General features: G+C 39.9%; 2 protein-coding genes across 4 annotated transcripts in view; one reads left to right on the top strand and one right to left on the bottom strand.

Annotated features, from left to right (window-relative positions):
* NOC3L (NOC3 like DNA replication regulator) overlaps positions 1-27,928 on the top strand; it is a 52,145-nt gene that overhangs the window by 17,237 nt on the left and 6,980 nt on the right. The window contains exons 11-22 of one of the 2 annotated variants that reach the window (XM_049646421.1): positions 1,875-2,006; positions 3,469-3,549; positions 3,866-3,966; positions 6,995-7,067; positions 7,154-7,217; positions 7,354-7,425; positions 8,249-8,430; positions 8,938-9,066; positions 9,985-10,082; positions 12,511-12,595; positions 12,904-13,031; positions 18,539-18,832. In XM_049646421.1, coding sequence (XP_049502378.1) covers positions 1,875-2,006; positions 3,469-3,549; positions 3,866-3,966; positions 6,995-7,067; positions 7,154-7,217; positions 7,354-7,425; positions 8,249-8,430; positions 8,938-9,066; positions 9,985-10,082; positions 12,511-12,595; positions 12,904-13,031; positions 18,539-18,557 — 1,164 coding nt within the window. In that variant the 3' untranslated portion in view covers positions 18,558-18,832. Of the gene's footprint in view, positions 1-1,874; positions 2,007-3,468; positions 3,550-3,865; positions 3,967-6,994; positions 7,068-7,153; positions 7,218-7,353; positions 7,426-8,248; positions 8,431-8,937; positions 9,067-9,984; positions 10,083-12,510; positions 12,596-12,903; positions 13,032-18,538; positions 18,833-27,928 lie in introns of those variants that run through there. The other variant, XM_049646420.1, reaches the window with a different exon arrangement.
* Positions 15,331-27,928, bottom strand: part of PLCE1 (phospholipase C epsilon 1) — a 321,900-nt gene continuing 309,302 nt past the window's right edge. The window contains exons 30-33 of one of the 2 annotated variants that reach the window (XM_049646407.1): positions 25,589-25,747; positions 22,976-23,191; positions 22,444-22,637; positions 15,331-19,650 (exon numbers count right to left, since the gene is read on the bottom strand). In XM_049646407.1, coding sequence (XP_049502364.1) covers positions 22,449-22,637; positions 22,976-23,191; positions 25,589-25,747 — 564 coding nt within the window. In that variant the 3' untranslated portion in view covers positions 15,331-19,650; positions 22,444-22,448. Of the gene's footprint in view, positions 19,651-22,443; positions 22,638-22,975; positions 23,192-25,588; positions 25,748-27,309; positions 27,765-27,928 lie in introns of those variants that run through there. The other variant, XM_049646408.1, reaches the window with a different exon arrangement.

Raw genomic sequence — 27,928 nt, 5'->3', positions numbered from 1 at the left:
TTTCATTTTGTTGATGGTTTCTTTTGCCTGCAGGAAATGTTTCGTTTAATGTAGTCCCACTTGTTTATTTTTGCTTTTCTTGCCTGTGCTTTTTGGTCTCTTATCCAAAAAACTCATTGCTGGGACCAATGCCAAGGAGCTTTTCCCTTATGTTTTTTTCTGGGAGTCTTATGGTTTCAGGCCTTATTTTTAAGTCTTTACTCCATTTCAAGTTAATTTTTGTGAGTGGTGTAAGACAGGGCTCCAGTTTCATTCTTTTGCATGTGGATGTCCAGTTTTCTCAACACTGTTTATTGAATAGACTGTCCTTTCTTCGTTGTGTATTCTTGGTGCCCATCTTTTAAAGTTGATCATCTTTAGGGGTGCCTGGGTGGCCCATTTGGTTAAGCGTCCAACTTTGGCTCAGGTCATGATCTCACGGTTTGTGAGTTTGACGACGCAGAAGCCCTGCGTCGGGCTCTGTGCTGACAGCTCAGAGCCTGGAGCCTGCTTCGGATTCTGTGTCTCCCTCTCTCTCTGCCCCTCCCCCACTCGCACTCTGTCTATCTCAAAAATAAAAACATTAAAAAAAGTTTTTAACAGAAGTTGACCATCTTTAATGTGGAGTTACTTTATTTTTTATTTGTGAGCAGGTAGAATACCTACAGAATACTCCAACTGATCTTTCTGGTACCTGGGATGACTTCATGTTCACTGTTTATCCTTTTCTTTCTTGCTTCCATTCTATGCTGAAAACTGAAATACTTTGCTTTCTTACAAATGTACATATTGGAACATTGGAATAAAACCTATAGTTCTCAAGTGTTTTTTCCAGGAATGCTGCTGTGACTGCAGGAAGTCAGGAGAGTGTTTTCTTCCAGAGAAAATTAGGATTTTGAACCCCTTTTGTCTTTGTGTTTGGATGGTTGCTGTAGTACACAAAACACCAATTACCAAATTTCTGGATTTTTTGAATGGCTTAAGGTAGTAGTTTGCGGTCCCTAGATGAGCATCAGCTGGGAATTAGAAATACAAATTCTAGGGCCCCACTCCAGACTTAGTGAATCAGAAACTCGGAATGGGGGTGCCTGGGTGGCTCAGTCGGTTAAGCGTCCGACTTCGGCTCAGGTCATGATCTCACGGTCCGTGAGTTCGAGCCCCGTGTCGGGCTCTGTGCTGACAGCTCAGAGCCTGGAGCCTGTTTCAGATTCTGTGTCTCCCTCTCTCTCTGCCCCTCCCCTGTTCATGCTCTGTCTCGCTCTGTCTCAAAAATAAATAAACTTTAAAAAAAAAAAAAAGAAACTCAGAATGGAGCCCAGCTGTTTGCGTTTTAAGTCTTCCAGATGATTCTTATGTTTGCTGAATTTGGAGACCCATTGGCTTAAAGGAAAATAACTAGTCTTAAAATTAATAACATTGGTCTACATGTTTTTTGTTTTGTGTTTTAATGGGGGGCAGGAAGCTGAAGATTAGAACTGTTCACTACAAAATGGAGGCTGGTTTGGCAAATTAAAGTTGGTTTAGAAATATGTAATTTATATCCTTTCCTCCCATACTGGCCCATACCTTTTTCTGGCCTATCTACTGGTTGTACTCCTATCGACCAATCCTAGGTGATGTGTTCTCTCTTCCTTATACTTCTTACACTGAATACTAATAATGTTATGTGTATTTAGCCAAATACTGCGTCCTTTTAAAGACACAAATTGCCAAATATGTTTAGCAATAACATGATAGTATTTTGTATGAAATGTGATAGAAGACGTATCAGAGTTTTTTTGTTTGTTTGTTTGTTTGCACAAAGGAAGGAATTAACATTGTTAAATGCTTTTCTGTATGAAGGTTTTGAGGGCGATATGAATATTAAGCTGTATATTGTGTTTTCTTCATATTAGATGTTAAAAACATTCTTGTGCTTAAGAATCAAGGAAGTAGAAGTGAAAAAAGATACAGAGGACATTAATAAACCAAAAAAGTTCATGACTTTCAAGGAAAAGAGAAAAACTCTTTCAAGAATGCAGAGAAAGGTTTGCTTGATTTCCTTTTTTGTTTGATTTGAGATTAAAATCATAATGTAGGCACAGGAAGAGATCATAGTTAAATATAGATGTGTTAAAACCTAATGTTTAGAGAATTTTATTTTTTCTACTTCTTGTAAAGAAATGTCTTATTGAATTAACTAAACTAACAGTTCACTGGCAAAAAGAGCAGTAGCTGAAAAAATTTCCTTGCCGTGCTGGCTTTTATTTTTTTGCTCTTTAGATGGTCTTAGATTCATTGTGATACACAGATCCCTTCCTTGGCAGAAAGGTGACATTCATGTAAAGTTGGCAACAGAGTGGATTTTTGTTAATTGAACCACGTTTCTTTATTGGCTTGTATTTGAAACCTAGGTTGAAATTCCAGCCCCTTGTTTATTTAGTATGAGACCTTGGTAACTTCTTTTTTTATTATTATTTTGACAAATGGAGCTAGTAATAGCACCTACCTCGTGGGTCACTCTGCACTTTAATAAGATAATGTATGTAAAGCACTTAGCAAGTGCGTGACGCTGGGCATACTTTATAAACTTTAATTACCACCACCACCATTGTTATCATTGTTGTTTCTCAGAACATTTCTAAATAGTTTATTAGGGTTATCAAATTGCTTATAAAAACAAAACATTTTCAGGGATATCTGTCTTCGAATGTGTCTAATTGTGAAAATAGGACAGAAGTACAAAAATAGACTTAATCATTGTAAACAAATGAAGGTAAATATTTTAATTGTTTGTACCATACTATTCTAATATAACTCGGAATCCGTGTTAGGAATAGCATGTATGTAGCTGTGGTGGGGAAACAAAAGATCCACTAAGAACATGGCCGTTAACTCTGCATGCAGGAAGGAAACTCTTCTCAGTCGGTCCCCCTGCGTCTCACACAGCTTAGCAACCATTGTTTGCTGCTCTTACAGCATAAGGAAGTGGAAAAAACTAATATTTTGTTGAATTTCTATATAGTATCTGGTTTTATGCATTGTATGTCAGTGTGTCTAGGGGTATTGCTAATGACTTGTTTCCATGTTACAGATGATTTAACAGTAAGAATTATTTCTGGGCTCCGTGTGTTCTTCCCTTTTTTTCCTCTTTTGAAAAAATGTAAATCGTGGAAAACTACAGAGAGTAGCATATCCCATGTGTCTACCATTCACAATGAGCAAACGTAGTAGACTTACTTCACTTTTGTTCTTGAAAAGAAACCATTAGTGATAGAGTTAGCATCCCCTTTGCTCCTCTCCCCAGTCTTGTTCCACCTTCCTCTCAGGAGGCAGCCACTGTCCTGAGTTTGGTTTGTGTATGCTTCTTCTCCAGGTCTGTGTAATTGTACTGTTATCTGTGTTCTAGGGTATGTCTTTCAGAATATTTACATATATATGCCTCTCTGAAGCTTGCTTTTTCACTCAGCGCTATATACTCTTACTTATTCTTTCCCTGTTTCTTTCCAGTGGAAGAAAGCAGAAGAGAAATTGGAGAGAGAGCTTCTAGAAGCAGAAGCTTCAGAGAGCACTGAGAAAAAACTTAAACTGGTAGGCAGTTTCACATTCTCTCATGCTTGTAAAATGTTTTGTTAAAGGGTTTTAACTGGAGATTATTGTTTCAATTTGTGGCAGTAGAATCTTGGTTTATTTCATGAGGCTTCCGTATGCAAGAAACTGGCATGATCATTGCTGGTCTTAGGAGATCTCAGGGTGTGTACCTTCATTCTGTTTTGAAGCTCCTAAGATTGGATTGTGGAGAGGGTTAGGAAGGGACAAAAAAGGTTGAACTTTGAAAGTCATCTTTCTGGTAACTCAGGAGAAAATATACAACGTTATACTAAAGTCATTTTCTTTCTTCTGCCAGCACACAGAGACTTTGAATATTGTGTTTGTAACCTACTTCAGAATATTGAAGAAGGCCCAGAGGTCACCTCTCCTGCCAGCAGTTCTAGAAGGTCTTGCCAAGTAAGGGCTGTGTAGGTTGAAACCTTTTAGATTCTTTCTAAACCAAAAAAAGCATGAACCTTAAACAAGGTTCACTAAGGATGACCCCATGACCTTCTCCGTTCTCTCGTTCTTTGTCACCAGCCTTTCCTTGAAACTGTTCCTAACATTTTTTAGTTTTCTCATCTCAAACCTTTTTTTTTTTTTTTTTTTTTTAATTTTTTTTTTTCAACGTTTATTTTTTTATTTTTGGGACAGAGAGAGACAGAGCATGAACGGGGGAGGGACAGAGAGAGAGGGAGACACAGAATCGGAAACAGGCTCCAGGCTCCGAGCCATCAGCCCAGAGCCCGACGCGGGGCTCGAACTCACGGACCGTGAGATCGTGACCTGGCTGAAGTCGGACGCTTAACCGACTGCGCCACCCAGGCGCCCCTTAAACCTTTTATTTTTTGAATCTCCTTCAGTAATTCCTTCCTTCTGCTTATTAAGTTCTGGGGGTCCCAGAAGTTTATCTCACAGTTCTTTTGTTCCTTTCGCACTGTGGTCAGTTATCCACTGTCAGAGTTTTGAGTGGTCCGTGCAGGCAACTTTTAAGTCTGTTCTAACCCTGCTTGCACCTCATTTCTCGAGTCCTGTCTATTCTTCCTGCAGAGAGAGAGCTTTTGGTATATTCTAGTGAACCTGTTGGGGGATATGAGCTAGAATAATGGTCGTTTTGATGGATTTCCAGTTATTTGAGGTAGTATCCTATAGAACAGTGCAATAGAAATATAATGTGAACTCGGTATGTAATTTAAAGTGTTCAGTTAGCCACGTTAAAAAAGTAAAAAGGAATTGGTGAAATTAATTTTGGTATATTTTATTGAATCAATTTATCTAAAATATTTTGACATATATTCAGTATTATTAAGGAGTTATTTAATATTCTTTTTTCTTCCATAAAATCTTCAAAAACTGATGTGTATTTTACACTTACAGCATATCTCAATTTGGACTAGCCCCATTTTAAGTGCCTAATAGCTACATGTGGCTAGTGGCTGTCATTGGACAGCACAGCTTCAGAAATAGGACTGATGGTTGGAAAATAGAGAAGAAGCAAGTTCTGTTTAGTATAAGACATTACTTTCCTTCTTTCTTTTTTTTTTTTTTTTTTTTTACTGTTTGTTTATTTTTGAGAGACAGACAGACACACACAGAGTGTGAGCGGGGGAGAGGCAGAGAAAGGGAGACACAGAATATGAAGCAGACTCCAGGTTCCAAGCTGTCAGCACAGAGCCTGATGTGGGGCTTGAACCCACAAACTGCAGGATCGGACTGACTGAGCCACCCAGGCACCCCCATAAAGACATTACTTTCTAATGACTGGAGCTATTTGACAGTGGGATTATAAAATTGGGCCTTGTTATTAAAGGATTCAAAGAGAGGGCCTGCTGTTTGTTTTTCAGTGACCAATTGCTTTATTTAAAAAAGTTTTTAGTTATACTTACGTTAAAAATTCAAGTGATGCAGGGGCACCTGGGTGGTCAGTCAGTTAAGCATCTGACTTTGGTTCAGGTCATGATCTCATGGTTTGTGAGTTCAAGCCTCGCATCGGGGTCTGTGCTGACAGCTCGGAGCCTGGAGCCTGCTTCGGAATCTGCGTCTTCCTCTCTCTGCCCCTTCCCCGCTCACACTCTGTGTGTCTCTCTCCTCAAAAATAAATAAACACTTAAAATTTTTTTAAAAAATTCAAATGATACAGAAGAATTTAAAATTAAAAATACAGGGTCACCTGGGTGGCTCATTCGGTTGAAGGTCCGACTTTGGGTCGGGTCATATCTCATGGTTTGTGAGTTTGAGCCCTGCATCAGGCTTTATGCTGGCAGTGCGGAGCCCTCTTGGGATTCTTGGCTCTCTCTCCTCTCTCTGCCCCTCCCTCTCTCATGCTTTCTCTCTCTCAAGTTAATAAACTTTAAAAAAAATTACAAGTTCCCTATATCCCTGTATATATTTTCCCTATATATATATATTCCTATATATATATCCCTATATGTGTGTGTGTGTGTGTATGTGTGTGTGTGTTGGTCTGTTTTCTGTCACACAGATGGAATCATACTATATGTAATGTTTCATAACTTTTCTTTTTTGATAAAATGGTTACTCTGGGTATGTGTCCATGTTGGCATGACTATATCCAACTTTTTTTTTTCTTTACATTTATAATACTTCATCTTATGAATCAATAATACGTTTATTTGACCAGTCCCCTATGCTGCATTGGAAATACCTTCATGCCCTCGTGTGCATATATTGCCAGGTCAAAGGGTCTGCTCATTTTAAATTTTGATAAATATTGCCCAGTTGCTTCCCAAAAAGATTGTACTAGCACAGAGGGAATGTATCACTTCTAAGATTTATATAATGTCAAAGGCTCTTGCACTAATACTGAAGAGATATCTTGACTTTTAAGTACTTTAGTGCCTAGTATTTTATAGTGTACAGAGTGCTCTCACATTTAGTAGATCAGATGATTCTTCCTCTATTATTCTATTGAGTGATTTCAGTTGTTTCTAGAAATAGAGTTCCAGGACTGTAAGTGACTTACCTAGGATTGAATAGGTAATTAATTGCAGAACCTCAACTAGATACTAGACCCAGTATTCTCTCATTTTGTTTTTTGAAGTTTTCGTAGGATCCATATTCCTATAAATAACAGATTTCTTTCCCTTTTCCCGCTCCCCATTTTCCTAGAACCTGATGCTCCTGGCCCTTTTATGAGTTAGAACAGCATGGAGTACTTTCCTTGGGTAGTTGTTTGTTCTTGTTTCATAGGGCATAAGTATTTCTGAAATATTTTGTTTGTTTAGTGCCTCATCTATTTTATGCTGGGTGTTGTCAAAAAGACCAATTTGAGTTAATGAAAAACATCAATAATCACCACCGTCTCCATTGTGACTAACGTTGAAATAAGGAATATTAAAAATATGGTTTTAAAGTCAAATTTAATTTCTGGCTGTTTTATTTCTCTTTTTAGGTCACCCATTAACTAAACTCTGTTTGATTCTAGGTTTGCTCACCTTATAAATGTCGAGTTTTTTGATGATTTATTAGTAGTACTGCATACTCTCATCGAATCTGGTGTAAGTAACTCTGTTAATGAATTACTTTTTAAGATATAAATGGTAATTATTATTCTTAATGTCCCCTTTCTCCCTTTTTTTCCAAGGACCTGAGCTATCAAGAAAGCCTTCATTGTGTCCAGACTGCTTTTCATATTCTTTCTGGTCAAGGTAAGATAATTTTCTTTACTTTGGGAGGCTGCAACATACCTAGTTGTTGTTTGTTATAATTTCAAAGGTGACATTCTGAATATTAATCCTTTGGAGGCTATAAAATATCTAATTGTTGCTTGTTGTAATTTCAAAGGTGACGTTCTGAATATTGATCCAATGAAATTCTATACACATCTATATAAAACACTGTTCAAGTTACATGCAGGTATGTACATTTATATATTGTGTGGTTTTTTTCTTAATCTTTTTTTTTTTTAAGTTTATTTATTTATTTATTTTGAAAGAGAGCAGAGGAGGGGCAGAGAGAGAGGGAGAGAGAGAATCCCAAGCAGGCTCTGCGTGGTCAGCACAGAGCCCGACGTGGGGCTGGAACTCATGAACTGCGAGATCATGACTTGAGCCGAAATCCAGAGCCAGACACTTAACTGACTGAGCCACCCAGATGTCCCTATATATTGTGTGTTTTTTTTTTTTTTTTTTTTAATTTTTTTTTTTTAACGTTTATTTATTTTTGAGACAGAGAGAGACAGAGCATGAACGGGGGAGGGTCAGAGAGAGGGAGACACAGAATCTGAAACAGGCTCCAGGCTCTGAGCTGTCAGCACAGAGCCCGACGCGGGGCTCGAACCCACGGACCGCGAGATCATGACCTGAGCCGAAGTCGGCTGCTTAACCGACTGAGCCACCCAGGCGCCCCTATATTGTGTTTTTAATAAATACTTACCTTTTAAGAATATATTGTGACTGGTATTATAGTCCATGAAAAATGAGAAATCAAAATTGGCATATAAAATGGTGGCCTGCTGGTGTCACACATCTGTGTTTAACCTTAGATGTTGGAGAGAGCGTCTGGAATTGAGATGGTACAACCAGCGCATGTCCTGAGCAGTCTGGTCCTACTTTGTTAGTTAGGGAAATGATTTGGGACAGGTGATGACAGTTCATCTTGGGTTTTTCTGGAGTGCAGTGAAGTTTTGCAATGAAAAAGCCAACGGGAACAGGCCTGACGGGTGTATCTGCTGTCGTAGGTGCTACCAACGAAGGCGTCGAGGTTGTACTCCAGTGCCTTGACGTCATGCTAACTAAGCGCAGAAAGCAGGTTTCTCAGCAGAGAGCCCTTGCCTTCATCAAGCGTCTTTGTACCCTTGCTCTTCATGTTCTTCCAAATGCAAGCATTGGCATTTTAGCAACTAACAGAATATTGATGCATGTAAGTAGCCATGCAAACAAATGAGTAGAGTTAAGCTTTGCTATGTGCAACAACAGTGCTGTCTTGTTTGCATCTTTCTCCCCATTTACATTACTACTGTACTACTGTAATAACAGCAAAATGGCAAAATCCAGCGAGAAAAGAAGTACATAACATTACAAAAGGAAAGCATTCTCACCCCTGTTGACACTCTTCAGAGATAACCTATTTTTACCATTTGGTGGGTCCTTCCAGCAGACACTTTCATTCATATATAAACACACCACATGCACACAGACAACACAGCTTTTTTATAGTGCACATTATTGTTCTGTGTGTTTTCTTTAAACACTGTTGATGGACACATTTTTGTGTCCGTACAAATGTAGCTGTAAAGTACATGTTCTTATAGCTCTTCTATAAGCATAAAATCAAAATAAATTTCAATAGAGAGAAAAGTACAGAACCCCAATAACATTCTTTACTAAGACTAATTTAATTAGTTCTTTTTATGTGACATTTTTGCAGACTTTCCCAAAAACAGATTTGTTGCTTGACAATGAATCTCAGGGAAGTGGGGTTTTCCTTCCTGAACTGGATGAACCTGAGTACTGTAACGCCCAGAACACGGCTCTTTGGGAATTGCATGCACTGCGGGTAAGAATGGCCTTTTTTCATGTGATCAGTGTTTTTCAATGTTTCCCCAAGTAGTTACTATTGCCAGAGTCCTCTGTATATTTTGTTCTGGCATGGCCTTTTGTAGAATTTCTGTTTTTTAATTTTTTTAAATTTTTTTAATGTTTCTTTATTTTTGAGAGAGAGCACGCACGCGAGAGAGTGCGCAAGCAGGGGATGAGCAGAGAGAGAGAGGGAGACACAATCTGAAGCAGGCTCCAGGCTCTGAGTTGTCAGCATAGAGCCTGATGAGGGGCTCGAACTCACGGACCACGAGATCATGACCTAGCTGAAGTCGGCCACTTAACCGACTGAGCCACCCAGGCGCCCCTAGGATTCCTGTTTTAATAGTCTACATTTCACTTTGCTCTTACTATTCTTTAAGATGTTGAGGTACATTTTCTAAGGAAGCAGAAAATGACAGTTTGGGGGTGTGGTTTAGAAGGTTTACTGCAGTCTTTCCCCAACACTATTCAGAACGGAAGGTCTATATTGGGTCCGACCTGAGGAGACTCTGACATCACCCCAGTTTCAAGAGGGCCGCACTGTGTTGTGATCTCATGGTGCAGATGCATAGGAGGAGGCTTGGAGCAAAATGTTTCAGGAAACCTGTTGTAAACGAACTTTTTTCACTCTAGAAGAGAAATTGCTTTTTGATTTTTTGTTTTCATACTGTAAAAGCAAGACTAAGGTATGTCAGTGGTAACTTGGTCATCAAACAGATTTATGTTGTCCTCTGAGCAAAGAGAATATTTTTTCTGTTGGGATGTGCTTATTGTGAATTACATATATATATGATTTAAAAAATAGTGTTTATTAAGGAAAATCTTCACTGCAGCTAGTGCTGTAATTTATATAAAGTACTGACCTGTGCAAAACGTGGTCGTTCTTGCCCTTCAGAGACATTACCATCCCATTGTGCAGAGATTTGCAGCTCACCTGATCGCCGGAGCACCTTCTGAAGGCTCGGAAGCGCTCAAACCAGAGTTGAGCCGGAGGTATTTAGTAGTCAGCACTGCCTTTTTATCAGACTACACATTGCAGTCGAGTGCTCTTTCTTATGAGAAGTCTGCTCTATAAAGTAATAGATTTTCAAATACAAAGTGCCAGTTGATTGGGATGTGGTCTCACTTCATATTTCTGAATTGTTCCAAGGAGAAAACATGTCGCCTGTGGGTTTTGTTAGCGTGTTTTTGTTAGTTCGTTTTTGGTAATCAGTTAACATTTTTTTTTGGTTCTAAAAAGTTTCACATGGGGCGCCTGGGTGGCTCAGTTGGTTGAGCGACTGACTCTTGACTTCAGCTCAGGTCATGATCCCAGGGTCATGGGGTCGGGCTCCGCACTGAGCATGGAGCCTGCTTAAGATTCTCATTCTCCGTCTGCCCCTCTCCCCACTCATGCTCTCTCTCTCTTAAAAAAAAGAAGTTTCGCACATCCAGATAAGTAGAATAGTGAAAATACACGCGCCTGACGCACATTATAGGTAATGCCATACTTGCTCTATGAGAAGATCCACGAGTCCAACCACAGAGAGATTCCTTTTCTTTCTGCCCACTCCTGACTGGTCCTGCTAGGGCCAGAAAGGGAGAAATGAGAGAAAAGAAGTGCTTTGTGACACTGGCACTCAAGCAGGGCGGCAGTTTCTCTCTTGCACCTCACGGTCATCTCTGTGTAGTGTGTCGTGACCTGCCGCCACTCCCAGCATTCGTCGTGCGCTCCAGATGGGGAATAGGGTCCTGCCGGGAGAAGTTGCTTTTCCAGCTTCTTACTCTGAAAAATTTCGGAAGTACAGAAAAGTGGAAAAAAATATTACCTCTTTCCCTACAAAATTAGGCAATACTTGAATTATAAGAAAATAAGACATAAAAGATGCCTTTGTAATATACCCACCACTCAGAATTAATATTTTGCTATAAATTTTTCTCATTTGCAGCCCACTGGTTTCTTTAATTTGGAGATCACAGACAAATGATCAGGAGGTCAGCAGACTGATGTTCTGGCCTCTTCACAGTTTAAACAAAAATGGAATTATTTGCTATATTTTAAATATTAGAGGAATTCACCTAAAAATAAAATTTCCAGCTCCTTGAAGTACTGGGAGATTTGGCAAAATAGATCTGTATTTTTACATGGCAGAAATCAGCTGCTTCCTCCCTTCTAAATGAGACATAAACTCTGTAGTTTTCCATGAATGCTTTTCCCTCTGGGTAGACTAAAGATAACTTTTGGTCTTATTAAATGATAAAGTGGCCGTTTGCTTTTTTTTTCCCTCATACTTCCCACCTGTCCTCCAGCCTTGTTTTTTATTTTTAATTTTATTTTTAATGTTTATTTGTTTTTGAGAGAGAGAGAGAGACCGAGCATGAGCTGGGGAGGGGCAGACACAGGATTGGAAGCAGGCTCCAGGCTCTGAGCTGTCAGCACCAAGCCTGACGTGGGGCTCGAATTCACAGTCTGCGAGATCATGAGCTGAGCGGAAGTTGGACGCTTAACCCACCAAGCCACCGAGGCACCCCAGTTTTTATTTTTTTTAAAGTTTATTTCGAAAGAGAGAGAACGAATGGGGGAGGGGCAGAGAGATGGGAATGGACAGAGGGTCCGAAGCGGGCTCTGCTGACAAGCAGAGAGCCTGATGTGAGGCTCCAACTCATGCATCTTGGGATCATGACCTGAGCTGAAGTTGGATGCTCAACTGACGGAACTACCCAAGTGCCCCCAGCCTTTTCGAAAAGGGAGAGAAAGGAGAAAACAATTATTTGTCAGTTTTCTTATTCATGTTCCTTGGCATGTTTTTGTCAGAGACTTTGAACGTTTGCCTCATTTATGCCAGAAATGTCCTCTGGAGGAAGACGAAGGGTGGGTTTATCCCAAAACCTTGAGAAAGGAGACTCCTGGTGGTCTTGCCCTGGAGGGTGGAGCTTGGGATGTGACTGTTGCAGGCCCTTCCCAGTCTCCTTCAGAGAATGTAAACCAACCCCAAATCACTAAGCATTCATGGACAGCCATGGGTATGGACATTTAATCTAGGCCAGTAACTGAAAGATTGAGCTGTTTGAAAGCCATGGAGGGTAACACTGTGCTTCACTTCTCTGGACCCCCATGACTTAGTTGCATATTGTTCACGTAACTGTGGTTGAGTTGGGATTTGATCACATTGAGCTGGAGCTCTTCTGCTCGGCCTTGTCTTTTGTCCAGCCTTGTATTTCTCAATGCACACCAGACCTCTCTGAGGTGGATTTAGTTGGATAACATTATCATTACATGGGAATTTAGGGTTTATTTTACATGAGTTTGTTGGTTTTAAGAGCAAAATTAGGTTGTCCCTCACTATATGGGTTTAGAATAATGCGTGCTTCTCTTTGGGTACAGTCTGTTTTCAAGTTACACGGGTATGGTGATGTCTTTACATTTCTTCTGTGATTATAGATCTGCTACAGAACTTTTTGAGACTTACAGCATGGCTGCAATGACATTCAATCCTCCTGTTCAGTCTTCAAGTTCCAAAAGGAAGGTATGTGATACTTTTCATATTTTTTTAAAAGATGAAATAAAAACTAAGGATGTCTCTTATTAACTGATTCCAACTTGCTTAATTGTGTTATAGCTACTTTTTTTTCCTCTCATGTTTAGGAATTGATGGTAGGCTGGATCTGTGGGGTTGGGATTCTGTGGAGACAGTCCTGAGACCGTTTTGTTCAGTACAGGAGATGTCCAAGACCCGGCACATGTTGGCTTGGGGTCAGGTGTCACCATTTTTAATTTTGCTCACAGCTTGGCTTTTAGAACTTTTAATATGAGTTACTTTTAATATTTTTGCAGGATGAAGTTTTACAAGGGGATGCATTTTTGAATGAAGATTTAAATCAACTAATCAAAAGACATTGCAGTGAAGTCGCTACTCACTTGCCTCTGGATTTCAGCAGATATTCGACAACATCACTGCAGAGGTAGAAGAGCGAAGTGTCCATGGGCTTTCTTGCATATTTGTGTTTGTTTAGATGCACATAGAGACATATTGTTAATTTAGGACATTCTCTTTACATAAGGGAAGCTTCCTAAGAAAATTAACAGAGGTGGAAGAGTTACCCTTTGCATGGCACAGGGTTCTGCCCAGATTCTGAAAATGTCATTAAGAAAGGAGAATTGAGAGCCCCCTACCCCCATATTTGGAAGTTTCTTGATGATGTTGCCTTTTTAAAACTTAATATACGTCTTAAGTTATAGTTAAAAAAAAAAAATCTTTGAAGTGAACTTAATTGAATTACAGTTGCTAGATTAAAATGAGGGCATAGAGTGTAGAAAAATCAAGACCGTGAGATTGCTTTATACCATTCAGCTACTCTTTATGACCAAAACTCTTTTTTTTTCCTTTTGATGTTTATTTATTTATTTTGGGAGGGGGAGAGAGAGAGCGTGTGAGCGAGCAGGCGAAGGGCAAAGAGAGAAGGAGAGAGAGAATCCTAAGCAGGCTCCCTGCTGTCAGTGCAGAGCCCAATGTGGGGCTCAATCCCACAGACCCATGAGATCATGACCTGAACCGAAATCAAGAGTTAGACACTCATCTGACTGAATCACCTGGGCGTCCTGACCAAAACGCTTTCTAATGAAGTAAATATATATATATTTTGGAACACTATAGATGAAAATAAGAATTCTATATTTGAATGAGTATATTTTTATAAAGATTTTTGAGAAAAAGAGAAAATAGTTTGAAATTGGACACCAAGTTCATTGGCTCTTGTTGGATGATACACTTCAAGAAGTAATCTAATTCGATCTTTTAAAAAAAGAATGAGAGTGTTCATTATGGCTACTTGCAATGAAAGTTTGAATGTGACTCTAATCTCTTCAAAGTTCTTTGCATTTTCTAATGTGCCCTGGAGGGTGATGGGGGAAGGACTCCTGGGTGGAAAAACCAAGTCTAAGACTTGACTCTGTTTAAGGATAAATGGTGCCTATTGAAGGGCTTTTCTTCTTTTCTTCCTCTTCCACCCTCTCCTCCTCTTCCTACCCTCCTCCAGCCCCTCCTCTCCCTTTGTACAGATACGATCCTCTTCTTTATGAATATAATTAAACAATATTTTACCTAAGATACTGTCATATTCTAGGAATGACCTCTGAAATAAGTTTTTATTACAACCAGGTTATAAATATTCTTTACTGTGAATAATTAAATAAAACAGCTGCTTTTTTCTGCTTCCTATTTTTTTTCCCTTAATTTGTTTTGAGAGAGAGAGAGAGAGGGGTGGGGCAGAGAGAGAGGGAGAGAGGGAATCCCAAGCAGGCTCCACACTGTCAGTGCAGAGCCCCGACGTGAGGCTTGGTCTCATGAACCATGAGATCATGACCTGAGCTGAGATCAAGAGTCAGATGCTTAACTGACTGAGCCACCCAGGAGCCCCTGTTTGTTTGTTCCTTCCTTCTTTCTTTCTTTCTTTTCTCTTCTTTTCTTTCTTTCCTTCTTTCTTTTTCTTTTTTCTTTTCTTTCTTTTCTTTCTCTCTCTCTATTTAAGCAATCTCTGTACCCAACGTGGGGCTCGAACTCATGGACCTGAGATCAAGAGCCATATGCTCTACTGACTGAGCCAGCCAGGTACCCTTCTGCTTCCTGTTCTTGTGATGTGAGAATTTAATAAAATGTACAGCATTCCCAATTAAATAGATCTTCTATGTCTTTGAAACTATAGAAGCCAGTTCCTTTGTTCTAGAGCTTAAAGCCCTTTTTTTCCCTCATGAAATAAATAAAAATAGAAATTGCCTTTATTATTCCAGCTTAATGGGGGATATCTGCTCAACAGTGCATGTTATCTTTCAGCATGCGCGCGCGCGTGTGTGTATATATATATATATATATATATAGCATATTCTTATGTGATTTTAAAAAGTGTTTTTTTGTAGGCTTATTTAATGAAATGTACAATTTAATATATAAATATTTGCTTTTAAACCACATTTTAGATATAAAACAGAGTCCAGAAACGTTATGAATAGATGTTTGACCACATGGTCTTTCCCCATCAGAGCACAAATGACGAATGCATGTCACAAATCATTTATTTTCCAAACATATACAAATACATTTATATTTCACTTTGGCAGGAGAAACTAGTTTAGGTGAAAAATCAATTTTGAAGTAGAAATTCATGAACTATTTCCATCACACTTGTATTATGCTTTTAACTTTGTAGTTACACATACAGAGAATCACAGTGGGACCATAAAATTACACATCTAGTATTTGAATACCCTTTATGAATTTGAGAATGAAATCTATTTGTGCATAAACTTTCATGGCCTGTGTTGATGAGTTTCATTTTCAGAACTAAATATCATAGTAACATACACACACACACACACACACACACACACACACACACATATCCTGAGGCTATAACAAGCTTACAGCCTTAATATATTTTTAACTAGACCAATATCGAGCACCTACTATGTGCTTAGCACTGTGCTAAGCACTTAAAAGTGAAGTGGGATAATAACGAGTGTAAGACACAGCTTCAGTCTTCCATGGTCCTGCATGTTAAGTCAGATCATTCACACAACATGAAAAAAAATGCAACATTACCCAATTCAGTGTCAGAGTGAATTATTTCAAAGTTCAGAGACTTAGGAAAGGTTTCAGAGACCTGCTTGATGGTCTGCTTGAGCATAGTATATTTTGGATCTAAGAGATGTATATGAATGAGTAGCTTGGTAATCATGGAGAGTCAGTATTTCAAAAACACTCATTTCAGGTCATCCCATGTCCAAATCCTTAGCCATCAGCCAAAGATTCCTTTCAGGAAGTTGATACTTAGAGATGGCCAAGAACACATAAATTGTTGACAGTGCCCCATATCATGGGTGCTGGACTTGGTGTAAGAGGCAATCTTTGTTTTCTAATAACTTTCCGGAGGGTCCAGGTGTTCACCTCTTGTCACTTTGACGCTCATGTAAGAGAAGCAACTGCGAGGAGTCCGAGGCAGCCGTCTGGAGAGCACGTAGGCTGTGGGCTGCCTCCCACTCCGCCTAGTTGGAGATCCGACACCAGCCAGGAAGATCCTACTCTTCTCTTGGTGTGGCCTAGTTGTGGAGTATCGTGTGGGCAAGTCAATTCAGTTTTTTCCAGGCAGAATGCAATCTCTGTTACTTGTCAGAATTAAGCAAGGCCTATGGTTGTCCAGGCAGAGGAGGACAGATCTGCAGAGGTACTGGATAGGGAGGGAGAGCAGAGGAAGGGGAAGATGTAGTTTGAGGAAGGAGTGGGTGTGTGGCAGCAGGGGGCCGCTTCATTAAAGAGCCTCCAGTGTTTCCGGAGCCATTGAGATGGGAGACCTTTGTTAGAAAGTAACTTTAATTAAAAACAAGGCACTGTAACTCACTTGTAGCTGCAACTATATACCCCCAACTGGAGAATTTATAAATAACTTACTTGCAAAGGATGACATGAAAAGAAGGTTCCCTCAAGAGGGCACTTTCCGCCCAAATAGTATTGTTACTTCCTACAAATTTGCCCTCAAACTTACCCTGGCTTCCTTAACAACCTCATGTAACCTTCTATTATTTTGTAAAACAACCAATTCCAGATGAACAGGTGACCGAGAGGAAGTTAGTCTATTTCTTTCAGCATCACTGATCAAGTTGGATTCTTACCTAATCCTTTCTCATCAGCTCTGTATATTCTGTAAAGCTGGCATCACCATACAGAGTAACACAACTCATGCTCCTCTGCTTTTAGTGAAGCGTCTTCAAATACTTTTCCTCCAAACTTTGTAATAAACCTAACCTGCATAGATTTTTTTTCTTTTTAATGTTTATTATGCTGAGAGAGAGAGAGAGAGAGCATACGTGCACGAGCAGGGTAAGGGCAGAGAGAGAGGGAGGCACAGAATCCAAAGCAGGCTCCAGGCTCTGAGCCGTCTGCACAGAGCCTGACCTGGGGCTTGAACCCACAAAGAGAGATACTCCGAGATCACGACCTGAGCCAAAGTTGGCCACTTAACTAACCGAGCCACCCAGGAGTTCCTATTCAGATTTCTTTCCATATCAACTTACCGATAAAACTTTGCTACCCAGATTTTTAGTAGTATGGAAAGTATGAAGTGTTAATGGGTACAGTCTGGGTGGCCATTTTTGATTCATTCTAAATAGGGTAATTTCTTTTATTTGGTATGCCATCATAACTCTATGGTTCAGATAAACTAAAAAATTTTCTATTTTCGGCAAACACCAGGTTGTTTTGGTTAGTTGTAATAGAATAGATGCTTTACGTGTTGAGCAATGTGTCCTTCCTGAAGTCCCAAAGACTCAACTAGAGGATGTGCTTTCACCTCAAAAGGAACTGAACAATCAAGTAGGGTTCAGTACAGGCAATATATTCACTTGTGAGACGTGGTCTCACTTCAGTCTCAGGAAGTTGCCAATTCTGTTCTGCAGCCAAATGAACTATGTTAAAGATGGGGGTGAGGTGGGGCTGGAGCTTAGAATCAAGGCCAAGTGATAAAACCTAGAGAGACCAGTCATCTCATCTCTGCATGGGTTTTCATTTTGACTCTAGCCAGTTAGGCCAGTAATTCAGTTTGCAATACACGGTATGCCAAACCAGAAGAAAAGATGCCAGATTTATAGAAGCATGATAACATGTTTCTGGAATTTTTTTTTTTTAATGGGCAGTACTGTGCATTTATTATAGATTATTTGAAAAGAAACCTGTAGCACTGTGCAAACTCCATCAAACTGGAATAGCCTGAATTCTGTCGACAAGCAAGTGGTCACTGCTCTAGCATTAAGGCTTTGAGTACGAACTTCCAATAATGTGAAAGCTGTATGGTGTGATTTTTTTTTTTGTTTTTATTTATTTTGAGAGAGAGAGAGAGAGAGAGAGCGAGCAAGTAGGGGAGGGGCAGAGAGAGGGGAGAGGGAGAGAATCCCAAACAAGCTCTGCACTGTCAGCACGGAGCCTAATGTGGGGCTCGAAGTCACAACCTGTGAGATCATGACCTGAGCCAAAGGCAGATGCTGAACTGACTGAGCCACCCAAGGCGCCCCTGTGTGGTATACTTTTAACACTTCTGATTTTAGAGTATGCAAAGAACTGGGGACCATGTTATTCATTTTTACAATTGGCATAAAAAGAACTTCTCAAAAGGTTAGGACTTTGTTTTATAATTTGAAGAAAAAATTTTAATATCAGCAGAAAGATAAAATTTGGATTTTACTTCAGAGGGGCACACATTGCATTTTAAAAGTCATAATTTGCTTCATACTGAGAGTAAAAATCTTTTATACTTACGTTATAGTTTTATGCAGTAAGATTTTAAAGATAATTTACCTTGAGTGGCAGTTATGACTTGGATCAATAGCTCTTCAATTAGAAATGAAAATGAAGCTTTTTTTTTTTTGCATGAAATTCTGGCCCATGTCAGGTATTCAGAGCGTACTTTTTTTCTTTTTTTTTTAGGAGATTTGTCTTCAAATAGTGAGCTAGAACCACTAATACTTCTAAATCTAAAAGCAATATCAAGAAAGCGATGTATAATAAATATATAAGTACAGTGTCAATACAAACCTTGCAAAATAAATAAATTTGAACACCAATTCAGTCTACTTTTACTTTAAGAAATGTTAAATTTTTTGTTAAGATGTCACAGCTCAGAAGATACTAATTTGTACATCATTCTAAATTCAATTTGTGAAAACCAAAAGTGGAATAATCTGTGAATAATACATAAGCAATAAACTTAAAAAAAACCCAACATCATTCTGTATGTAAAAAGAAATGGTAAAGAAGAGTCCACTATGGTGCACAATATAGAAACTAAATCAAATTACTTTGTGATGAATCTTACAGGACATATTTACACTCACAATGCCCTAAAGCTTCCAATTGTCCGGCATGAACTGTATGACTAACCTCGCTTGTTTTCAGACCTTTGTGGCTCTTGTTGCCAGTTTTCTAAGTCAGGTCAGCAAACTATGGCCCTGGGCCAGATCTAGCCTGCCGCCAGTGTTTGTATGGCTCTTGAACTAAGAATAGCTTTTACATTTTTAACTGATTGGAAAAAACCCCAAAGAGGATTATTTGTGATGTGAAAATTATGTGAAATTGTGATTTCAGTGTCTGTAAATAGTTTCATTGGAATACAGCCATGCTTATTCACGTATAGATCATCTATGGCTGCTTTTGCACTGTAACAGCCGAGCTGAGTAATTGCTACAGAGACCATATGGCCCGTAAAGCCTAAAATGTTTACCATCTGGCCCTTTATGGACAAAGTTTGCTGACCCTTGTTCTAAGTCAGTTATTGCGAGCTTAGCAATGTTTTTTTCCCAACTGCTGACATTTGCAAAGTGGCAATCTCCTGGGCTGCATTGTTGCATTCATCAGGAAATTGGTTGGTAGGTAGCCCTTGCCATTTTGCTTGTCCTCAGCATGGACCTCACATCATGTGTCAAGAAGGCTTCGGTTCAGAAATCCTCAATTTCCAGTTTAAGTCTAATGAAAATAAGCAAATTGTATTTGTTTCCACCATGTTCACTCTTGACTTTAACTTCTTACCAAAAGGTCTTCACCTGTAAAGTTGTATACATAGCTTTGTTAGTATATTTAAAATGCAGGAACAGAAACATTTGCAGTGTAGCAAGGGTTTAGTGTTATTCGACCGACAGAAACCCACAGCTTTGGTGGCTGGTTTTGGAGGAGAGACTGTTTGCTATAAACTCACAGTGTCATAACATGATGCTCCTGGGTGGTGGAACATGAGCCTATTTCTGTTCCGAACACCACATTCTTTAGAAAGGTTTTTGTAATCACAATCATATAAATTTCAACTTTTTTAAAAGGGGGAAGTCCTTCAACTCTGCATTATTTCAGATATGAGTAAGGTATATAATTGTGGAAATTATTAAGGGGTAACTCTTAAAACTTCAGGGGTGAAAATTTTAGAACAAGTAACATGAAACCTTACGTTCTCAGAAAACAGCAAAAACACTACACTTGTCTTCTCGCGAGCACAAAAAGTCTCTTCTCATGAGACCATTTGTAAAGGAGTTTATAACATGAGATACATATTCCCATAGATGCACCCATGGATGTTTTTAAAGAGAAGCTTCCCCAAGTTTAGGTAAAGCTGAGGTCAACTCAATGATTATGCTTGCTACAGAAAAATATAGTCCAAAGGCATACCTCTAAATCACCCCTCACCCCTACTCCTAATAATGCTCATTATAACAAGCTTATTCTTTTTAAGTCAGATTTCCAGTGGAGCTATATTCTGATGTACTTCTTGTAATCTTGTGGCACAGTGAGGGCTCCATTGTGCAGAGCATAATTCCACTGTCACTGTGGAGGTTATAATCTAAGGGGTGTGTATAACATCACATCTATGATTTATTTGATGCTAAGTTCTTGACATGGAAAACAATATTTTGGGATTTAATTACTGTCCTTAGTGTCACGCTCACAGACCCACTACCAAGGTAAGCCATCTTCTAAACAGCTGTGGAGGCTCAACATTGATGCTTAGTCCTAAAGCTCACTTGGCTTTTGGAGAAGGCACTATTGTCTCAGTGTCCTGGGGCAAAAAAGAAAGTGAGTCTGGAACTTTTAATGTATATATGTATGTGTTGATCGATTAATTGTAATCTCTGTGCCTAACGTGGGGCTCAAACTCACGGCCCCAAGATCAAGAGTCGGGCGCTTCACCAACTGTGGCAGCCAGAGGCCCCTGGAACTTTAAAAAAAATTTTTTTTATGAGTGCATGAGCAGGGGAGGTGCAGAGAGAGGGAGAGAGAGAATCCCAAGCAGGCTCTGTGTTGTCAATGCAGAGCCTGACGTGGGGCTTGATTTCATGAACCATGAGATCATGACCTGAGCTGAAATCAAGAGTCAGCCGCTTAATCAACTGAGTTGCCCAGGCACCCACCTCTGGAACTTTTAAAAATTGGGATTCCAGATGTATCTCAACAGAAAATGAGTGTTGAACATTCTCGGTCTGGCATAGGTCAGGGCTTTGCCGTTCTATGTGTATTTACTATTGTCCGATGCTATTTGATGGGGATTTGCTGCTGTAGTTCTGAGAGTTCCTTCTGATGGTCCTTTCCATACAGAACCTAAACAAACCTCAGAATAGCTGAATACGCAGATATTCTGAAGGAGGGTGTTCCCTGTGTTTGGCCCTGACTGTTTTGGAAGAGCTTTGCACGGCGTTGTGTGGGGCACTGGTTATTTTAAGAGCTTCTTAAATGTGGAAATATGGGCTCAGTGTATTGAGCCTTCTTTTGTGCTATTATAAATCAAATTAGGTCCTGTCAAAAGGTATCAATAAAGTCTTTAATTGTGAGCTCCAATTTAATATAAGAAATTCCTAATTGTGATAAAGACAGACGATCAACCTCTACAGTATAAGCAGCAATGCCTTCACTATGCCGTCGGTCTCATTAATTTTACAACTACAGTGACACAGGTAAAAAATGGGCTTTAATCCCTGGGTTCATTAACAAACTAAGTGAAAAAAAAAATCTGGTTTCCTCAAGTTTTTTTTTTTTTTTTTAATTTGGGTTCCATATACGGTAATTTGTTTTTTTGGTTTTTTTTTTAACGTTTATTTATTTTTGAGACAGAGAGAGACAGAGCATGAACAGGGGAGGGGCAGAGAGAGAGGGAGACACAGAATCTGAAACAGGCTCCAGGCTCTGAGCGGTCAGCACAGAGCCTGACGCGGGGCTCGAACTCATGGACCGTGAGATCACGACCTGAGCCGAAGTCGGACGCTTAACCGACCGAGCCACCCAGGCGCCCCGGTAATTTGTTTTAAGATAGAACTAAGTTTACTCTGTAAATGCCACGCAGTGGGCGGGCAACCAAAGGCTTAATTTACTGCAGTTTCAAGACAGAGGCTGTTACGTTATTTTGCTTTCTTTTTAACCATCGCATCCTGGATGCCAGGTTTTTAATGTTTTAATTGAGGCAGACCAAGGTGAGGTTGTTGAGGCTAAATCAAACCTTGAAACGGACCTGAAACTAGAAATCCAAAGGAATAAGAGCTGAATGACCCACAGAAGTCCTTTGAGAATGTCCAGGACCGTGAGCAATAATTAAGGCAGTTCTATGTCTGATGAAATAAGGCTGATGTAGTAGGTCGGGCAAGTGGGTTGTCCTCTCGGGGCCTTCGTTTGGCCATCTACAAACCCAGCAGTCTAAAGTTATAAATGTTATACATAAATCTGCAGAGGTCTTTTCTTGTTTTTAGGTACCATTCCTATCTGCCTTCAGGGGACATCCTCCTACTGGGCCTTACACAGTAGTTGGTCCCCATTTCAGAATAATGTGATGATTCAAGTCTACCCGGGTAAAACGTGCCAACCTTGGTTATTGTCGATACTCCATGGTGTCACCGGAGGACAAGCTGCCCATAGGTTTCTCCTCCTTGTTTTGGACACCTTCTGAGGCCAAGACCTGAGAAGGTGATGCGAGTCCTCGGGGTTGTTTAGTTGACTTGGTGAACTTCTTAAATTCACTTGCAAAAGAAATGCCTTTCCTTTTGTCTTCTCGGGATGCCTGTGGGGAAAAAAAGAACCTTCCATTGGTATGTTAAAGCCGGGATCCTCAGTCACATGACATGCTATCATAGAACCCTTTCCTCTTCCTCTCCAGTAAGTAGAGCTTTGGGAAGAAGTGCTGAGGGACACCCCTTTCAGGACTGCTTACCCGTGGAGGGGTGGCAGGCACTACCTTTCTTTTCACATAGTGAAAATGAAGCCAAATGATTTTCTCCCAACTATATCCCTTGGCTCAGGAACTTTCTTCAAGATTTCACGAGCTCCCAAATTTGATTACCGTGGAGCTTGTGAATAGCAAATACTTTGTGAAGAGAGCAAAAGAACTTTGAACTTTACCTGCACCTGCTCCTTTAGCTTAAGGATGAATTTTCCTGCCCCTTTCCACTTGCTTTGGGCTTGAAACACACACTCCTGATCCAAAAGGACCCGCTGGGAGGACTTTGGGGTGGAAGACTTCTTGGTCGTGTCTTTTACCACCTCTTCCAAAAGCACATAGTCACTTGGGTTGGGATTGCTCAGGATGCTGTAGGAATACTTTGCTTTGCATAAGGTCTGAAAGATAAATTATAGTCAACTGAGGGGCGCCTGGGTGGCTCAGCTGGTTAAGCGTCTGACTTCAGCTCAGGTCATGATCTCACGGTCCATGAGTTCGAGCCCCGCGTCGGGCTCTGTGCTGACAGCTCAGAGCCTGGAGCCTGCTTCAGGTTCTGTGTCTCCCTCTCCCTCTGCCCTTCCCCTGCTCGCACTGTCTCTCTCTCCCAAAAATAAATAAACATTAAAAAAAAATTACAGTCAACTGAATACAGACACAGTATCTCCAACACTTGCATTCATTCTGAATGAGACTTGAAGGTGGGGAAAATGTCACAGACGTTTAGAGAAGGAAGGGATCTTTCAGATGGCCTCATATCATTCCTCATTTTACATCTGTGTACTTATAGCTTGTAACGTGCTTTCTTGCATTACCTGATAAAGCTTCACAACAGACCATGATTTAGGTATTACCCCATTTTCAGACAAGGAAGCTTAAATGTATGAAGGTTAAACAGATTCCAAAGGATGCACAACTAATAAGTGGTAGAATAAGGACTTTCACTGGATTTTCTACATGCACCAAAGCTCATAGACATGAAGGTCACACAGACAATGAGAGACAGAATCTTGACCTTCAGGAGGCTTTCTGTCCCACCAGGCTGCTTCTTCATCTCAGTGTCTTGGATGTTGAAGGCATTTTAGTTATTTACCTGGCCTCACTTCTCATTTAGTATGAGATCATCTTTCGCTTACATGTTTATTTAGTCATCAAATGTTTAGTGAAGGCTTCCTGTGTCCCAGATACAGTACTATCCTTTGGAGAGATAAAGATGAACAAAAAAAACGCCCATATGTCTGGGCTTTCTTGGAGTTCAAACTCTATTAAGGAGGCAAATATTAACCACATAATCATGCAACAATAGCAAATAACACTATAGTGTTTGCCATGTGCTGAGCATTATACACGTTACCGATACTTACTGACTTCACTATCACAACAACTCTGGGTGGAAAGTACTATTATACTATCTCCACGTTATCTATGTAGGAACTTAGCACACGGTAAACAGTGTGCTGGAGCCAACTGGAACGGGCCAGTGAAATCAGACATGGTGGGAGCAGCCACACAACAGAAACTGGCAAACACAAACAATCAGTTGGAGCTTTTTTGTTTTTCCTTAAGAGAGCCAGTTTACCAGCACACTACTGTAGCTGAGGCACTAAGAACTAGAGCTGGGGTCAACTGCATTACCGGGTATTTATCCAAAGGATACCAGAGTGCTGTTTCACAGGGGCACATACACCCCAATGTGTAGAGCAGCACTATCAACAATAGCGAAAATACAGAAAGAGCCCAAATGTCCATTGATGAATGAATGGATAAAGAAGATGTGGGGTGTGTGTGTGTGTGTGTGTGTGTGTATGTGTGTGTTGTGTTGTGGTGTGTGTGTGTGTATACAATGGAATACTTGTATGGAATATTACCTGGCAATCAAAAAGAATGAAATCTTGCCATTTGCAACAACATGGATGGAACTAGAGGATATTATGCTCAGCGAAATTAGAGAAAGGCAGATACATGACTTCACTCATGAGGACTTCAAGAGACAAAACAGATGAACATAAGGGAAGGGAAGCAAAAATCATATAAAAACAAGGAGGGGGACAAAACGTAAGAGACTCGTAAATATGGAGAACAAACCAAGGGTTACTGGAAGGGTTGTGGGTGGGGGAATGGGCTAATTGGGCAAGAGGCATTAAGGAGAACACTTGTAGGGATAAGCACTGGGTGTTATATGTAAGCGATGAGTCACTAAATTCTCCTGAAATCATTACTGCGCTATATGTTAACTAATTTGGATGTAAATTTTAAAAATTAATAAGTTTAAAAAATTTTTTAAAAAGTAGAGCTGGGGTTTGAACCTGGAGTAATTTGATCTAGAGTCTTCTGTGCTGTTAACCATTATGCTATACCACTTCTCAAATGGGTGTTTAATAAACACAAACCATTACAAAGCTTGAAGGAAGGAAGTATAGTTCTCTGAAACCATGTGCACCAAGAAGTATGACTTAGAGGAGGGAAAGGGCCAGAGAAGGCCTCCAGCATGTCTTCTGTAGGATCTTTGAGAGACAGTCTTTAGGATTGGCTTAGGCATGTCTGGGGCAATAAAATTACTACTCTGTGGAGTTCCTACCTCAGTCTGTTATCAACACTTCACAGAGAGCCAGACTCATGGTAGATACTAGGTGAGTGTCTGCTGAAGGAATGAACTAGTATTTTCCAACTGTAAGAGGCACACTCTCCCTCTTCAGATCCCCATTGTTCTAGAACTTCACTCATAAAATGGGCTGACATCAGATTTGTCCTAGTGATTTACACTGAGGAGCTGAGGCAAGCAAGGGAGAGGGTTTCACCTGCTGAATGACGTCCTGTGCGGTGCTGACACGGGGTGCTTTGATGACCGTTCGAGGTTGCTCTGGAGAAACATCGTGCACTTGAACAAAGAAACTCTCCTCCTCTGAGCTCAAGGTCACCTCTTTGTCATCGTGAACAATGCTTTTCTCTTCTAGGTTCTGTGTTTAAAGAGATGAAAAGTGTGAGTAAATGGTAAGATGATGTAGAGTGAAAAAGAAAAACCTAGCAAAAATGTGAGCTATATCTTGGCAATGTGGAAACTATATCTTAGCTTTATATTTCATACACTAGTTAATATTTCATAAACTATTCTAAAGGATACACGTATCTTCTGAGAGGAAGAAAGTAATGTGGGTATTTCTGCTGATATTGACAGACTAATAAGGACCTGGCTCAAAATAAGCCAATAGATCTGCTCCTACTGCCAGTGGATTTTGAGTCCCAGTCAACTGTAGACAAATTTGGAAAAGGACAATACACCATTTTGCCAAATATTAAAAGTCAAGTAAGAACACAGTAAATTACATTTAGGAGAAAGCCCGTTCATGCCCTACACAGGCCTTGAGCATTTAAGAAATGCTGGAGATCTGAACAATGAAATGTGCAAACTGGCATTCAGCCAGGCTGGAAGAACAGGAACTACAGCGGAAAGGCGGAACCAATGGCTGGAGGTAGGTCACACTGAAACGAATGTTGACAAAATTCTCAATAGTTATGAGAATTGGTCATCAGGTTAATTGGCTTTTAGCAAATTTTACACATGGAGCTATATATATAAAATATATATTTAGATATATCTATAGGCATATGTATCATTAAAAATTTTCAAACAGTATAGAAATAGATCAATAAAAAGCCAAGCTTTCCCCATTATCAACTTTTTCCCTTCTGTGTCTCATCTCATTCCCTACAAAAAAACCACTGTTGTTAGGTTATATATGCTTCTAAACATGTGCTGTGAATGTACACGTATATTTTTGTATATGTGAATATATATATATACTATGAAACCCTGGAATTACGTGAATTTAGATAGAATATGATTGTCAAATGGCTCCCCCGCCCCCCCCTTTTTTTTAGCCCTATTAGCTTACAGTTATCTTCTGCAAGGGGGAGGTCTGAAGGGGAAGAGGCAACCTCATCTCAGGAAGAGAGCATTTAGCAGGAGAGTCCTTCGATTCCAGCATTCTCCTAGCCTGATCTCAAGCCACTGAAATGACTGAAATGGTCCTAACTAATCCAAGAAAAATCCAAGAATCGTTGTCACTAACTATCCTGGAGGTTCCAACCAGCCAGCCATAGGATCCAGAATTGTCCCCTTTGATACTGAGGCAGAATGGATAACTGCCACCAGGTGGCGCCAAACTGCAACCAGGACCAGAAAGGACTTGGGTTGCAGGAGCTTCTGGCCCCACAGGCTCACCCCAGTCATATCATTAATCATACAATCATGGTCCCTAAAATTTTCATGACTGATGTTTTTGGACCCCATCCGTTATATTAGGGGTGTTGGGAGGGGAGAGTTACTGTCCATTTTTACTACATAAACTGAGATTGTACTTCATATAATGTTCTGCAGCTTGTTTTTTCCTCCCCACTTAAAAGATTGTGGTGTTCATTTCATGTCAATTATTAGAGATTTAGCTGTGTAATATGTCATTGTGTTGACCATGATATATTTAACCAGTCTGAGAGTGGGGTTGGGTGGTAATTCATCTGACATAATTTATAATCCGTATCTTGAAAACCAGGAAGCAAGCAAATATGAAAACAAAAAAGTTCTAATGCACACATAAAATATCTCAATAACTATGCAATAAACATTACTTTTAAGAGACCTCCTCAGAGCCTCTCTCAGAACTTATTTATTTTTAGGAAGTTTTCTGCCCCATTAGAAGGCACAGGTTATGACCAGAACAACAGTCCTCACTTACAGTTCTTTACAGCTTACTAAGCATTTTTCTACATATTGTCTATATGTTTGGCATGAGGCTCATGTTAATCTTTTTCAATCACAGATTTACAAATTAGGGCACAGAGGTTTACAGAAGTTAAATGAGCTGTCCAAGGTCATTTAATTTGTGGCAGAGCCAGGTCTGTCTGATTTCAAATCCAGCAGGTGTCATAGGAAGGCATATTGACCACAGGAAGATGTGATCCTGACAGCTTGAGAACCTAGAAGACAAGAAAACTATAAAAGGCAGGCAAGGAGGAGAGATCAGAGGTCATGGATAACAGTTTGGGGACTCTGAATATATGGGAAAATTGCTTATTTATCTTACTAGTTCCACAGAATGAAATAAATGGAAATACATATAGCCCAGATCTATCAACTATAC

This window comes from Panthera uncia, chromosome D2 (assembly GCF_023721935.1).
Source record: "Panthera uncia isolate 11264 chromosome D2, Puncia_PCG_1.0, whole genome shotgun sequence".
Classification (NCBI taxonomy): Eukaryota; Metazoa; Chordata; class Mammalia; order Carnivora; family Felidae; genus Panthera; species Panthera uncia.
This window is presented reverse-complemented; position numbering and strand designations above follow the sequence as displayed.